The sequence below is a fragment of the Musa acuminata genome, chromosome BXJ3-11, assembly GCF_036884655.1.
Source record: "Musa acuminata AAA Group cultivar baxijiao chromosome BXJ3-11, Cavendish_Baxijiao_AAA, whole genome shotgun sequence".
NCBI lineage: Eukaryota > Viridiplantae > Streptophyta > Magnoliopsida > Zingiberales > Musaceae > Musa > Musa acuminata.
In genome coordinates this window covers 31,590,000-31,604,592 of record NC_088359.1, presented here as the reverse complement: position 1 = coordinate 31,604,592, position 14,593 = coordinate 31,590,000, and the positions used below count along the sequence as shown (strand labels likewise).

The 14,593-nt window shown below is 41.5% G+C and overlaps 1 protein-coding gene across 4 annotated transcripts; it reads left to right on the top strand.

Annotated features, from left to right (window-relative positions):
• The first annotated feature begins 8,898 nt into the window (after positions 1-8,898).
• Positions 8,899-13,882, top strand: LOC135653117 (zinc finger CCCH domain-containing protein 53-like). 4 transcript variants are annotated; one of them, XM_065174617.1, is made up of 11 exons: positions 8,899-9,338; positions 9,472-9,901; positions 10,084-11,189; positions 11,278-11,457; positions 11,585-11,770; positions 11,882-11,979; positions 12,077-12,337; positions 12,434-12,563; positions 12,747-12,956; positions 13,072-13,148; positions 13,245-13,882. In XM_065174617.1, exons 3-10 carry the CDS (start codon positions 10,144-10,146, stop codon positions 13,103-13,105), a joined length of 2,145 nt encoding a protein of 714 aa, XP_065030689.1. In that variant the 5' UTR covers positions 8,899-9,338; positions 9,472-9,901; positions 10,084-10,143; the 3' UTR covers positions 13,106-13,148; positions 13,245-13,882. The 4 variants fall into 4 exon arrangements, 3 of the variants coding, with proteins under 3 accessions (XP_065030689.1, XP_065030690.1, XP_065030691.1); XM_065174618.1 differs by having other exon boundaries at positions 9,469-9,901; positions 13,075-13,148; XR_010502326.1 differs by lacking the exon at positions 8,899-9,338 and having other exon boundaries at positions 9,762-9,901; positions 13,245-13,309; positions 13,634-13,702.
• Positions 13,883-14,593: the final 711 nt, after the last annotated feature.

Sequence of the window (14,593 nt, the reverse complement as noted above, 5' to 3'; positions counted from 1 at the left end):
TCGGGCTAACTATCGCACTTTCGTAAAGAATGTCGCTATGGTCAGATCTCGAGTTTCATAGCTTTTAACTACTTGACTAGTTGTGTGTTATTAAACATCATCAAGTATTGCACTTGGAGTTTCCAGATGAGTCGAAGCCCTAAGAGAAGTGCTTAATATTCAACTTTATTGTTACAGATTTTGAACTCAAAGTAGTTGTTCGAACATTTCAAGATAAGTTAGGCACTATCCCTTTTTGATGTGGCGAAACCATCAACTAATAAGATCTAGATAAAGGGGGTGTGCTCATCTGACTTCAATCTTAAGTGAGAGAGTTAGCTTCAGTATGAAATTCATCGATGCTTGAGTCTTGATGACAACCCTTGATATATATCGGATGTTGAATTCAGCCAACGATCACTTCCTGAGACATCAAATCACAATAGAACCTACTTTGAATCATTGGTCGATGATCGCTTAACTGAGATGCGTTTGGAAATAGAGACGAAGTTTTTTTATCATAATACTAAAGCATCTCAGACAAGTGATCATCGACCAACCAACTCAAGTAGGTTGATCCAAACGCATCTCCCTTGATTAAAAAAAAAAGAAAAAACCTATTTTTTTATTCGTTATTTTTTTTAAAATTCAGGATAGATGTCCCTATTTTCATTTTTCTTAGATGATGCGCATATTTTTTTCTATCGCCGTCACTCTATAAGGACGCCTCGAGACCTAACATAGAGGTTTGTTTAGTGAAATCGCTCAATATAATTTAAATGTTTTATGATTAGTTTAAGTCTGTGGAAGGAGAGTGGCTGTTGCCGATGGAAACGGGTATGCAGTCGATGGTTGGATGCAGACGTCTGATTCCATCTCGCAACGCGCGGAGGGGTTTCGAGGAGCAGATCACCGGTGTCTCGATATCATGTGGGATTACGATCCTGGAGTCTGTTGATTCCAAGAAATGTGTGTGGGAGTTCAATCTGAGCCTTTCTCGAAGGACTTTCTTGAAGGGATTCGATTTGGTCCACATTGCTGTTACTTGTAGCTCGTGTGATCTGTGTTGTCTCCTATTTTTCCCCCTTTGTTTTCAGATGGATCTGAACGAGATGAGGTGTGGCATGAGATACAGAGATTCCGCGAGGTTAAATAACAGAGACATTCATCATGACGAGGTGACCATTACGGCCTTATCTAAATTCCTTGTGCTGTAATTTTTGCAAATGGGATCGTAAATGTAATGGCCCTCGCCGAGATTCGTTTCTCCGAAAGCCCCAAGTTTGCCCTACTAATGTTGTTACGGGCATCGACTGCATGTCCATATTGGCCAATCTAAAGAACTTGGTATTGGAAATCAAATCATTGTGAGGTCTATATGAGTAACCAGCATATATGAGGTCAGATTTCAGAAGTAATGCAGCCTATGCTGGTAAGATCATGCATTTCCTATTCTCTATAGGCTCTTCGTTCATAGATTGATGGGCATAGCTGTGCAAATACATTCCAGTTTGCTGTGAGACCACCCAATTTTGTTTTTCACATCGAATCATTCATAAAAGTTGAACAAGTGGATGAAAACATTTTCACTGGAAGATGCAGAGCATACAAAAATTACTCTTATGGACTATATTATATTGAGCTCACATGCTTTTAACTCATGGTACAAAGACCTGGGTTCTTATAAGGTCTAAATGGAGGAATCAAACCAAGGTACTGTCCTTACTGTTGACCGTGGATCTGATGCTCATTGTGTGTATAATTTTTTTTGTCTTTTATGATTCTCAAGTTGACACCAATCTCAAACGCCAAATTTTCTTGTGAGACTGTTGTAAATGATTTGTACATATTTTTTATACCCAAAGGTTAGTTGTTTTTATTTTATGTAAAGGAAAAATGCAGCTGCAATGTTTATTCTAGATATAGTTATCAAATGAACTGTTTAATTTCCTTAATGTGTTTCATTTCGTTTGCATCATTAAAATCACATATTCATGCAAATATTTTCAATTATATGGTTTCAAATGATTATTGAAACTTACCACAAAAAAATTAGAAACAGTCTGTGGTTTTCACTTCAATATTCAGTTTGACAGGATTCTGTAGCTTTTTTGATGCCATTTTATGATCCTGAGTTTGCATCTCTTGTATGTTGCATATCCTACTATTTGGTTTTTCATTGTATAATTAACAAGAGAAATATCTCACAAGAGAGAACCTCGTTGATATGATTTTTTGCAGTCAGTACTCCAGCTATAGAGCATGGAGGATGGAGCCTCATAAGTTGGTCTTAGCCTTAGGAGGCCAATGGCCGATCCAATTGTATATTTTTGGTCTGTCTAGATACATCCTGTTTATATGCATTTATATGTATGTGTGCATATATATGTAGGTGACATGTAGATTAAGGGCATCTATTCTGTCAATATTGTATCTGGGGCTTTATCTATCTTGTATTTGAGGGTTTATAGATCTTGCATATGGGGATTTGATAGACTTTGTTATTCTTGTGTTCCATTCTTATATTGGATACCATATTTGACCTTGATGACTTCACCCATGGAATGGATGTAGATATATTAATTGAACCATATGAATCTACTACGTTGTTTGGTTATGATTATTTGTATTTTTTTCCTCTTCTATGTCAGGGTATCTATTTTACTTTTTCTTGTTTTTGTGGGATTTCAGAGGAGCTATTGTTGTTACATGAGACTCTTATGTTGGTGTGGGTTTCTAGTTCCACTTAATGAAGCTTTCTTCATTGTCTTCACTCATGGATGTAGGCCTATCTGTTGAATCACATGAAGTCACTATGCCTGATCATGTGTGACCGTCTTTCTCTTTCTATGTTCTTCCCTAGCTCTGTTGTGAGCTTGATTTAGGTTCCTTGATGTACATGAAAGGGACCAGCATGAGAAGCTTCTGCCTCTCTTTGGACATTTTTCTGGGTTGCATCATTGGGCTTTATTTGTTTCCAATCTTTAAGAATCTTTCTTCCTTGTATCTTTGGATTTTGATCCTGTTGTGTTACAACTAACATTTTGAGTTATTGGCACTTAATGTGGAAATAATCCTATTCTTGAACAATTTTTCTTTAATCTTTGAAGGCAAGTAATGGTTTTTTCCTCTTGTTCTTGATGGGGTGAAAATCTTTGTTGGGAGTGCACATTGATGCTGTTTATTTATTTTGGAGGATATCATCACATGTGATTGGAATTGTAGTTTGTGTTGCACCATGCATATATGTGGATCCTGACCATTTCATAGACAATGATCTCTTTGTCGCCTGTAGCTTATGTGGCTGTTTTCACTTGTGGGTGACCTACACAAAGTATTCTGATTCAGTTGTCACTCTAGGAGAGTAGAATGTTTGGTGAAGTGGAGTACTTATAGCTCCTAACCTTCACTTTTCCTCATTAACCTATGGCATTCATAATCATTGTTGGTAAACTTTGTCCATGTATTTGCTTGGATTTTTTTTTTACTGCACTTAGGCCCTTAGTTGTGGCCTTTAACACCGAGTCAATACAATGCTTTCACGAAACACCCTGCTACACCGGAGTCCAGTTCATTATAGATGTTACCTATGTCACCTTACTGATCTTAAGATGACACCCATATAATCAGATATGTCCTGAGGATTCACTTAGTTTGCTTTGGCACCTATGAAAGAACACTATACAATATGATAGCACATACTATTTTCCTAGTGGTTTCCTAGAGGTCCATCCATTGCATATCACTCTACCGGGGTGCATTCTACCTCATTCTAGAATCCGCAAGATTCCCCTAAATACTACTACATTGATTGTTAAATCTCCAACCACACAATGTGGTTGCATGAAAAGGACAGTTGCATGGTGGTTCCTATTTCTGCTCCTTTCAGAGGAACTTGTAGTAAGAGTTTAATGTCTGGATTTGTTTTTCTCTTGATGAATTTTACATTGATGAGCACCATGCAATGGATAACAGTAGACATTTGTACTTGTACATTTGTTTTACAAGTATATACAAGCTTCAACATTCATGTTACATACATATTCTTGGACTGGAAATGAATCGTGAGGGAAAAATCTTACGAAGCTAATTCATTCTCTTTATGATTATTCTGCTTAGTATGCTAGTTCTGTTGACGAATTAATAAAAGCAGTTGCATTTTCTTTTGTTACTTACGTACCTCTAACCTTACACATGAAGTTACTATGGTTCTTCTTTATGTCGTTCCTTCCCTTGTTATGATTCTCTTTTACTCTATCAAGTACTCTCACATTAGGAAAGCATGTGCCCTTTGTTAATTGGCCCTCGTAACATTTACCAACCGTTTGTAGGCCTTTTTAAGTTATTACTGATAAATTAAAAAAATGTAGTTCTTCATTGATTCATGGTCAATGATCGTCTGTTACTAATGCTGAGATCAAATCACAGTCCTACCTAATCATTTGTTCTTTTAATGTTTTCTCAAAAGTTTGATTTGTTCAATTTTTTTGTGATATGTATATTCTTTTTCTATATTTATATAGAGGTATGCGTTATTACTCTATCTACATCTTTCTTTTCTTCTTCTGTTCAGCTATTGTTCTTGACCTTCTATTTCACATTATCATTCATCTTCTTGCACATGTTAAACTTCAATCTTCTAGTGGAAGTCCATGACTGGTTGACTACGGTTGCTGCACCAAAATTGTTGTTTCTTCTTTCTGTGTGCGCATGCATGCCTGCTTGTGTTCATTATTGCAAGGTCCATAATTAAGGCCATTTCAGTTATGCTGAGATTGTTGTGGCAGTTGAAGCCACAGAGGTATGGCAGAAAATGGATTGGTTGAGTTTGTTTTTCTTATGAGAAAAGCTCTACTAGAGAAGTAAGCTGGCTTTTGCTTACATAAAGCACATGAGGCTAATTACTTTCATAAATTTTGCCAAGCATAAAGATTGTTTCTTTCATCAACTCCTGGGAAGGGTTCTCTGACTTGTGTCAAGAACACAGGCAAATATGGTTGGATGCTTTGTGTAACTAAGTCCTGGGTTCCTCCATTGCTCAGCAGGAAAAGTAAACCCTTGATTGTAGCAATGTTAAGACAGGATAAAGAGTTAGGATAAAGAGTCGATCAGCATTACAGTTTGTACGACCAACATTTTCTATTGGTAACCTGCTCATGTTTGCATCAATCTTTTAGCAAGTTCTTTAGGTTGTTTTTTTCCATGGTTGAGGAGTCATTCGATACAAAAATCTGAGATTGTTGCTTTGGGGTTCGGTTCTAGTGATACTGCTCACTGATAGCTGGTCTAATGATGCATCAACTATTGCCCCATGGCTTAACGTGACACACTTGAGGGGCCATTTGATACGGAAACTGATGCAACATGTAACTTATACTATTGCGTAGCAGTTTATGTGGGGTTCATAATTATATTATTGTGGGTAGGCTCACGAACCTAGCGACCTTTCTGAGCTGGATCCTGACAAAGGGTACATGAACATGAAATGAACAGCCATTAATCTTAATTATGGTGGCTAAGGTCGATCCAATGTTCCGGGGAAGTTGATGCTCTAGTTGATTGTAAATAATGAAAATTTTGAACTGGATGGTGGTTGTCATTGTCTTTGAGGTTTACAGCCATCAAGCAGTATCTATTTTCCTTTTTTTCTTTTGTATGCAATCTTTCACTTATAGAGTTCAATCATGGAGGTTGGTGGTATCGGTTACATATTGTCATGGGCCAAGACAACAATGTGAGTAATGGATTTTCTGACACTGTCAATTTAGTACCAAGGCTTTTCAAGCAGTGTTATTAGTTATTTCATGCAAACAAGAAAAGGTAGGTATCAAAACAATAGGTGAGAGATGAGAAAACGATGGTTGAAAATATCCTAGACAAAGCTGTAGCTTTAAGTAGCAGCAAGCAGCAGGCGGAGCTAAAACATTTCTTTCAAGAGATGGAGGAGAATTAGGAGACAAACCAAGACTCAAATGAATGTGGAATGTCAATAGGAAATTATAAATTTTACCGTACTTGGTTTTAAGAAATAATCAGATGAAAGGAGGATGCAAATAGCCCTTTTGAAGTTAGCTGGACTGCCTTTGGGTGTATATTTTATTCCATTGCTCCTCATTGCTTGTCAATTTTGGTGCTAAAGGAACTAATGGAGTGCCTTCCATGCATAGTGAAAACGACTTCTTAACCAATACCTATTTCTTGAATACTTTGGTGGATCGCAACCTATTTCTGCAATGCTTTTGTATCTCTCTTTAATTTGTTACTTCATCCAGAGGGACTGTGTGGTAGTTTCTGTTATTCTTTCGCTTTCTCTGCTTGTGTGAATACATAGCTGGCCTTAAAACCTCAGGATGGAGAGTGGTTACAGTAAATTAGTACTCCCAACTATTAAGTATGTTTTGGTTGTTTGGGGTTTTGAAGAGGGCTATTAGATTGAATTATGATTCCTTCCAAGTAATAGTCTTTTCAATCTTGACCTGAAACTTGGCATTCTTGTTTCTACCCAGTTGTTCATTTCATCTATGCATAAATTTATATCACTCATTTCATAGCGTACTTCTACAATAATTGTGTTCAGTTATTTTATTGTCTACAAATTAGAGGAGAGTAAGGCTTCAGATGAAGGTGCTGCACCTTAGAAAAGGGATTACCCCGAAGATATGCTGATACAACAAAAATATGCAGATGATACCATAAGCTAAAAAAGCAGACAAAGTGAAGTCATGGATACCTAAAAAGCAAAAAAAACATGATTGTCTAGCACTAATTATCATCGGCTGGCCCTTGTTGTAGAGATTTGTTTAAACTATTAGTGGTGGGATGTGAGCTCATTTTGATAGTTATTATTAAGGTTGAACCTTAGGAAGACAGCACCAGCCCCTTAGATGAATGGCATCATTTGTGCGGTGACTTTGGCTCATATGATATGATGATTTTGTTCTGATCTTTCTTTTTATATAATAGTCCTCCAATTATCAAAAGAAAAAGGCAGGGAGGGAGGAACATGTAGATGGACAATGAACAAGTAAAATCTTTTTTTTTGTTGAGACAGTAAGCATCAAGGCAATATGTAATCTATCTAAAAGCCATGGAAATGAAGTTTGTCTGTAGTCGAGCAGTGTTTGCACCCAGCAGAAGATTGCAGCTTTTTTCCACCCACCCTCTCCCTCCAGAAGAAAAGGTACAAGAAAGAAGGGGATAAAAAAGGTTCCCTGTATTTTTGGCCCTAAAGTTGGGGTGTGACCTAAGAATCCAGCTGATGCCCACAGGGGAGGATGGTTACTTCCTCACCTTTCTTAGTGTATGCCCCTGGCACTTGAAAGGATGTTTCCATGGGAATTCACAGAGACATGAACTCGTCACTCCAACTTCAGAATAATCCTTGCTTGGGTAACTGGAGTGCTAAGTCAAGAGTCACTACTTTCTTTCTCCATCTCTTGGAAGAGAGTGTAGCCTTTTTTGGTCATTATACTAGATATCATTAGAGGACAATGAGAGGGACCATAAAGGTGAGGGATGGGGATCACCTTAAAAGATTTTATTGGTCTCCCTGAAACCAATCTGCCAGAGTGTTCTTGGAACAAGCCTACAAAGTTTTAATTCCTAAACATCTGAAGAGGGGGTAGTGCCACAATTATTTAATTTGGTCATGGTTTTCAAATTAGTCAGGTTGGTGTATGTAATCTTATGTTGCCGAGCTATGTGTTATAGTACTCTGTTAATGTGAAACCTAATATCTAACACAGTGCAACTTCTCGTCATTTACTACTCCTGTGATTGCAGAGGTTATTGCAGCTCAGAGAGTCTGACACTGTCACATGGTGCTGAATCAGTGGAGAGGCTTTGGTGGGGCTGGGAGATGTAGTTCAATCATGTCACCTTGGAGCAGTATGTGGTATATCTCCACCACTTTCTTCGTTAATGATGTTATCATACGATATGAAACTCCCACTAGGAAAAGAATCATGGAGCCACCACTGCATGCATTGTCTGAGAACTAGAAAGAGGGAGGAAGCTTTTTGGAGACCTACGAAGCTTCTCATCAAAAGGGCGAAAGAATTAGGAAAGGTAAGGAATGAAAGGGCAGTAATGCTACGCAGTAAAAAGTGACCGGAGAGCAAGAGGAGAGAGTGAGAAAGGGAAAAGCCAATTACGCAGGCAATTTGATGGTGATCTTGTGACCGAACTTGTTATCTAGCGATCTTGCTGAGTCCTGACCCTGACGTTGTCTGCGCAAGTGACAAATGAGTGCTGTCATCAGTTGTGAGTCCACCAAGACAGCTCTATCTGTCCCCATAAGTTATGTAATCTCTGTACGTATTATGATCTCACTGTCAACTGATAAGAACTGGAAGCAAGATCACTTCCTATGCCACTGAAGAATCTTTAGAGACAACATTGTTTGTAGTTCATGTTCCGAGGCATGAACCATACTATTATTCTTTTTACCGTTTTGACTCTTCTCAACCTAGCTAAATTGAGCAGGCCTAGTTCACTGCCTTGAGCAAGACGAACATATTTCAATTGGTCATCAAGCACACAGTGTGATCATGAGTTTGAAAATCCTGGTCTAAATTTTTCAGATTTTGAAGTTTGTTACCTGTGTGATCATCAAGAGTATTGAAGATCCAGTTCTGAGAAAGAAATTTCCACAGAGCTGAAGGAACTTCTTCTCATGGAAGAACAGATGGAAGAAAAATCTAAGCAACCAACAGGTACAAGTTGGAAGAGCAGGTAGCTAGCGAGCTAGCTGGCTTGATGTGAGTATGGTATAAGTTTGGCTATTCTTGAGTTAGACGATTGGTTTCATATAATTAAAGATATTTCTCATATATCTAGTACTTTGCAGATGCTCAAGATTTTGGAAGGGGGATGTGCTTGAGAAGGACATTAGTCCTTAATAAGAGGAGTCTCCCAGCGAGGCACTTCCTGGAAGAAGACCACAACCACCACAGTAGTAATGGCGACATCTTGGTCTTAAAAAGCGGCTACGTTTCTACTCAGTTTGCGTCTCTATCGGACACATGTAACCACAGGTATGGTAGGTGGCTCCCAGATTCTACTGTGAGCAACAATTAGCAGCAGCAGGAGACGTCTCCAATGCCACCACTAATCATTGCTTTCCGAGGACCGCTGCCACCGGAGATGGATCAGCTCCCTGTTACTACTCCGTGTTCGTTCCTGAAACACTATGCATCTATCTGAGTTATCTATTAGAGATCCAAGTGCAGAATAACCTTGCATTTGCAGGTTGCAGTAGTACCTGCAAGCTGCCACTGTGCCATCTGATAATGATGTCAGACATATAATAGAAGCTCCAGTACTCTTTGAGTTCCTATCTTGGCAGAAGAAGGATTTTGGTAGGTCTTGAGTCATTTATTGCTTTTAGATTTGGGTAAAGCCAAGTCATTTCCACCTTTGCAACGTTAAGCTTGCTTGAGCAGATACTTACCATCCATGGTTGTCGTCTACTCAACAAAATTATTGCAGCAGTAAGGTAGAAGCTGTAGCTGGCGAAGACGACTGCACGAGCTTCCTTTTCATCCCATTCTCTGTGATAAGGAAGCTAATGTTAGTGATGCGTGAGCTCCTGTTGCGGAATGTGGTATGAAGTATGATGCTCAACATGCACAGCAAAAGAACGAGGTTAGGAAAGAGAGGAAGGGGGGGTGGAGTGGAGGGATCTGTCTTAACCACTGCCTTGTCTGCTAAATCTCACTAATCTCTTCCGTGTGACTAAAGCACGGGAGAAGTGAAGAGAAGGAGCATAGGGACCATACGCGAGTCAGAGGCTAAACTCTGCAGGCGAAGTAATAGCAGACGGTGGCGTTGCAGTCGAAGAGCTGTTCTCGTCGTCGGAAATGGAGTCAGTCGGTGGCAGGGAGCTGCAACCTTGAAGAACTACAAGTGAGGGGAAGACAGGGTAAGTGCCCCGAGTACTACTACTCAATTGTGAAGGAAGGCATGCTTAGGCTCTCCTTTTTCTCTTATCACTTGTTTCTGATGTCCTTTAATGGGAGCCCCGCAGAGCGAACATCAACCTTTAATACTCGCCTCTCTCTCTCTCTCTCTCTCTCTCTCACTGGTTGGGCTTCTTTGTTGCAGTCTTGCTATAAGAGGAGAAGCGGAGGAGGAGGGGAAGCACTCCAATCAATTGATTTAAGCATGGACGCCTACGAGGCGACGAGGATAGTGTTCTCCAGGATCCAGAACCTGGACCCGGAGCACGCCGCCAAGATCATGGGGTTGCTCCTGCTGCAGGAGCACGGCGAGAAGGAGATGATTCGCTTGGCCTTCGGCCCCGAGTCACTCCTGCGCTCCCTCGTCTTGAAAGCTTGGAAGGAACTCGGCCTCGTCCCGGACCCGAGCTCCTCTGCCCCCTGCACGCCATTCGGCGGCGGCAGTTCGGCTTCCCCCTTCCTCCGCCGCCAGAACTCCGCCTCCCGCCTTCCCGCAAGGGGGCTCCCGTCGCCGCTCGCTGTCTCCTCCCCGTCCTCATGGCGCTCCGACAGCAGTAGCGGCTGCAACGGTCTGAATGGGTCGTCGGACGAATTCCAGAACTCGGACGAGCTCATGAGCCCCGGTAATCTCAGAGCGTCACCCTTCTATGGCGTCGGTGGCGACGGTGGGGACCTAATTGATGAGTTTCATCGCTCGGACCAGCTTTCCTTCCTCAGCGACGCCGCCGCCGCCTCTGATTACAGCTACCCCCTTTCTTTCGCCTCGAAGCACGTAGGCGACGTGTTTCAACCGGACCTCGAGTGTCGGAGCCCCAGCAGCAACGGCGATTGTACGCTCTTCCCTTACGGGGTGGGCTCGGGAGTCGACGGCTACTACCACCGTCGGAGCTGCTCCGCCGCGGACCTCGGCCTCGGTGATCCCGCTGCCGGGTTCGGATGGAGGCCGTGCCTCTACTTTGCTAGGGGCTACTGCAAGAATGGTACTGCGTGCCGGTTCCTCCATGGGCTCCCAGAGGAAGCTGTGGTCGCGCCCTCCGTGGTCGGCGTCACCAAGATGGATGCGGTGTTGGAGCCGCAGTGCCAGGAGCTGCTACTAAGGTCTAAGAGCCAGAGGATCGATGGCGTTTCACAGCTCATGGCCTCTGCGTTTCCATACTCCCAGACGGGCTCAGTGCCACCATCTCCGTCGTTGTCCTCCAGCAATTCCCTGAGCTTCTTGCTTCAGCAGCAGCAGCAAAATGAGAGCCAAAGGTACCATCTTTCTCGCATTAAATTGTTTGCAACTTGGCGTCTGTCTCAGTGATGCGTCTTTGAATTCGAGGATCTCAAATTGCTGCAGGGCTACAGCTGTGGCGGCGGCAGCAGCACTGATGCTGGCGGGGGATGATACCCACAAGTTTGTCTGCAGATCAAGATTCGAAAGAAACGATTTGATGGCAAATCCTGGTTCGAGGCAGATCTACTTGACCTTCCCAGCTGACAGCATCTTCAGCGAGGAGGATGTCTCTAACTACTTTAGGTTGGTTGATAATTCTCTTGTTCCTACAGATCGCTACATGGCTTTACAGTTCTTCAATGCTTATGATCTCCCTTCCTCTGCCTTCATGTTCTAATCTTTAGTTAGCGATTATTTGTTCGGTTCGTAGCATCTATGGGCCTGTGCACGACGTGAGGATCCCTTACCAGCAGAAGAGGATGTTTGGCTTCGTGACCTTCGTCTACCCGGAGACTGTGAAGCTGATCTTGGCTAAGGGCAACCCGCACTTCGTATGTGATTCCCGAGTTCTTGTCAAGCCCTACAAGGAGAAGGGAAAAGTCCCCGACAAGTACAGGCACTCTTCCCTCCTCATCCTTAATAAGAAGTATCTTTTATTGTGGGTTTTGATCTGTGCCACTGAATTGTAACCATGTTTGATGGTGGCCTTTGCAACCTCTGACCTCAGGAAACAGCAGCAGCATGCTGAGAGAGGAGGTGATTTCTCTATGTGCATGTCTCCCACAGCCCTGGACGCTACCGAAGCCTATGACCTTCAACAGCTTGGTTAGATCCTCTAACCAGTTTTTCTCCCTTTTTTCTCTTTGTTATCATTATGTTTTGTTTTTAAGGTTAGTGAAGTATTTTTCTGATGACATAACAGGAGCAAGGAGGTTGTACAACGGCAGCAGTCAGGAACTACTGCTGAGAAGGAAGCTAATGGAGCAGCAGCAACAAGCAGCAGAACTGCAGCGAGCCATTGAGCTGCAAGGGAGTCGATTTATGAATCTCCAGCTCAATCTCAACAAAAGAGGCCTCTCCAACTCCCCCGCTATCGCAGTCACTCAATCACTTAGTGATGTTGATAGGAGCAGTAATACCAGCAGTAGTAGCAGCAGTAGCCATGAAGGATCACCAACAGAGGGTATGTTAACTTATCATGACCACTTTCTTGTTGTTCTTTTGAAGATAGAGTTAATGGCTTGATTTGCTAGTAGTTGACTTTATGCTCTTCATATAGAAAAGAGCCTCAGTGCCGTGTTACCAGAAGAGAAGCCCAACAGTTCCGATGGGTTTCTCCAGCAGAAGGCAGATAAGGAGGAATCTGCCGGTGAGCCGAACCCCAAAGAAGACAGTGATTTCCAACCAAGGTAATTGCTTGAACATCAAACAACCTACTATTTGTTCTCTCCCATATAATTCTTTTTACAGTTGCAATATTTTGAAGTGCAACATAAACAAACAATGAGTGAATAATGTGTTCCGTCATGTTTTCTTCTCCTTCCGAAGCAAGATGGCTAAATTTGTTTAATGTGCCTATAACTTGGCTGCAGCATTGAGCATAACTTGCCTGATAGCCCATTTGCTTCCCCAACAAAATCCTCATCCATGCTCGACTCTTTCACTGCCAGTGAAGACGTGGCTACTTCATACATTGTGAACAACAGCAGCACCAAGGACTACTTAATTGCCTCCACATTGCTGCCCACCACTTTGTCACTAGACATGCCTTCCTTCAGCTCATGCTTCTTCCAGATGCCAAGGTAAAAAGGAAAAGGGAAACACTAGCTGCACAATTGTTGTTGAACAAATTCATTTAACTAAGTTTGCAATGGTTCTTCTACATAAAACTTACTACAGATCATTTGTGACCTTTAGCAGGTTCTCTGGTCAAGGAGAAATTGGAATGTAGACGAGAAGAATCCCAGTGGAGTGATCGAGGCCTCCCCTTAAAGGTGAGCCTCGATCTCTGCCCTTTGTTACATGAAAACTTCACTAGTAGCTTATGGCTGTTTCCTCTCATTTTGGAACTTTTGCTTGATTTCTATCAGGTATCTCCTAGTAAAGCAAAAGGATAGTGGAACATAAGAAAAGAGAAGCTGCAGAATGGTTCAAGGTTTATGGTTCCCCCCTTTTTTTTCTATTTTTTTCCTTATAGTTTCTAAGTGTAAGCATTATAGGAAGGTCTTCCAGTGTCACCTCACATTCCCTTATCTACAGAAAATTAGAGAATTATGACAAGGAATAGCTGCCATCTATGAGCAATCAATCAGCCAATACACCAGCCATACATCCCTACCTCTGATATTGCTATTGCCACCAACTAATACTATCTATAGCTACCCATCACAACCCACCAAGATATATAATAATCTACTACACAGAATACAGACGACAAAGAACATGACATAAAGCCAGACTGATTACTGTGACGGAATAGGTCAGCAGGAAAAGAAAGAGCAGCAGAGATGATGGACTACTTCCAAGTCAGGGTGTATGGAGAGCAAAAGAGGAGTTGGAAGTTGTACATGCCTGCAAGCGTTCGTGTTCCTCCTTGATGGTAGTCTCTCTCTTGTACACTATCAAATGGCTTTTACTTTACCTTTTACTTTTATTTGATGATCCAGTGTAGGTGACATCAATATAGTAGACAAAGGATTTATTAAAAAGATGTTCTAGTTTTGCTGAAGTGTTTTGCATGTATGTAATGAAAAGACTAGAGCTAGGATGTGAGAAAAAGAATATGTTGGGCTTTCTCATTGAATTTTTATTTGCAGGAAACAGTGTAAATAGTATTATGGAGGACTAGACTATACATGTTAAAAACTTTGTGAGGTCCATGTGCCAAAACCCACATCTTTGATTCATTGTTTTCTCCAATTGGGTTGTTCTATAAGAAATGTTTGGGTTAATTATGTTCTTATTTGAAGCCTTGGGAGCAGAGAGGGAAAAATGAAGGACCAGGGTGCAGACTCTGATGTCACTATTTCGAAACAGGATGAGATAAAGAGTTGGCAGTATGAGTGGATAAGCTCTTAGGCCAACGTAGAGGTGACTCCAAAGGCAAGCATTCAACCAGCTATAGCTGTGGATCCTCCACACATGAGACAGAGACCTGTCTCTGTTTTAGATCCATTTTCCATGTGGGCATGAGATTTCATCTCCTACACAATCTATGCATTCTGAATTAGCCTTGCATGATTATTATCTGTGATGAGTTTCCATCAATCTAGGTTTTTGGATCTCATTTTTCTTGGTTCCTCATAGGGGTCATGGATGCTAGGAATCATGCTTACATGTTTTGTCCATATTCACAACATCAATAGACCTGAGATTGGTGTATGCAGCTGCCAAACCTCTATACCTTTAAGGAGGAGAACGTTGTAGATTGTTTTGCTTA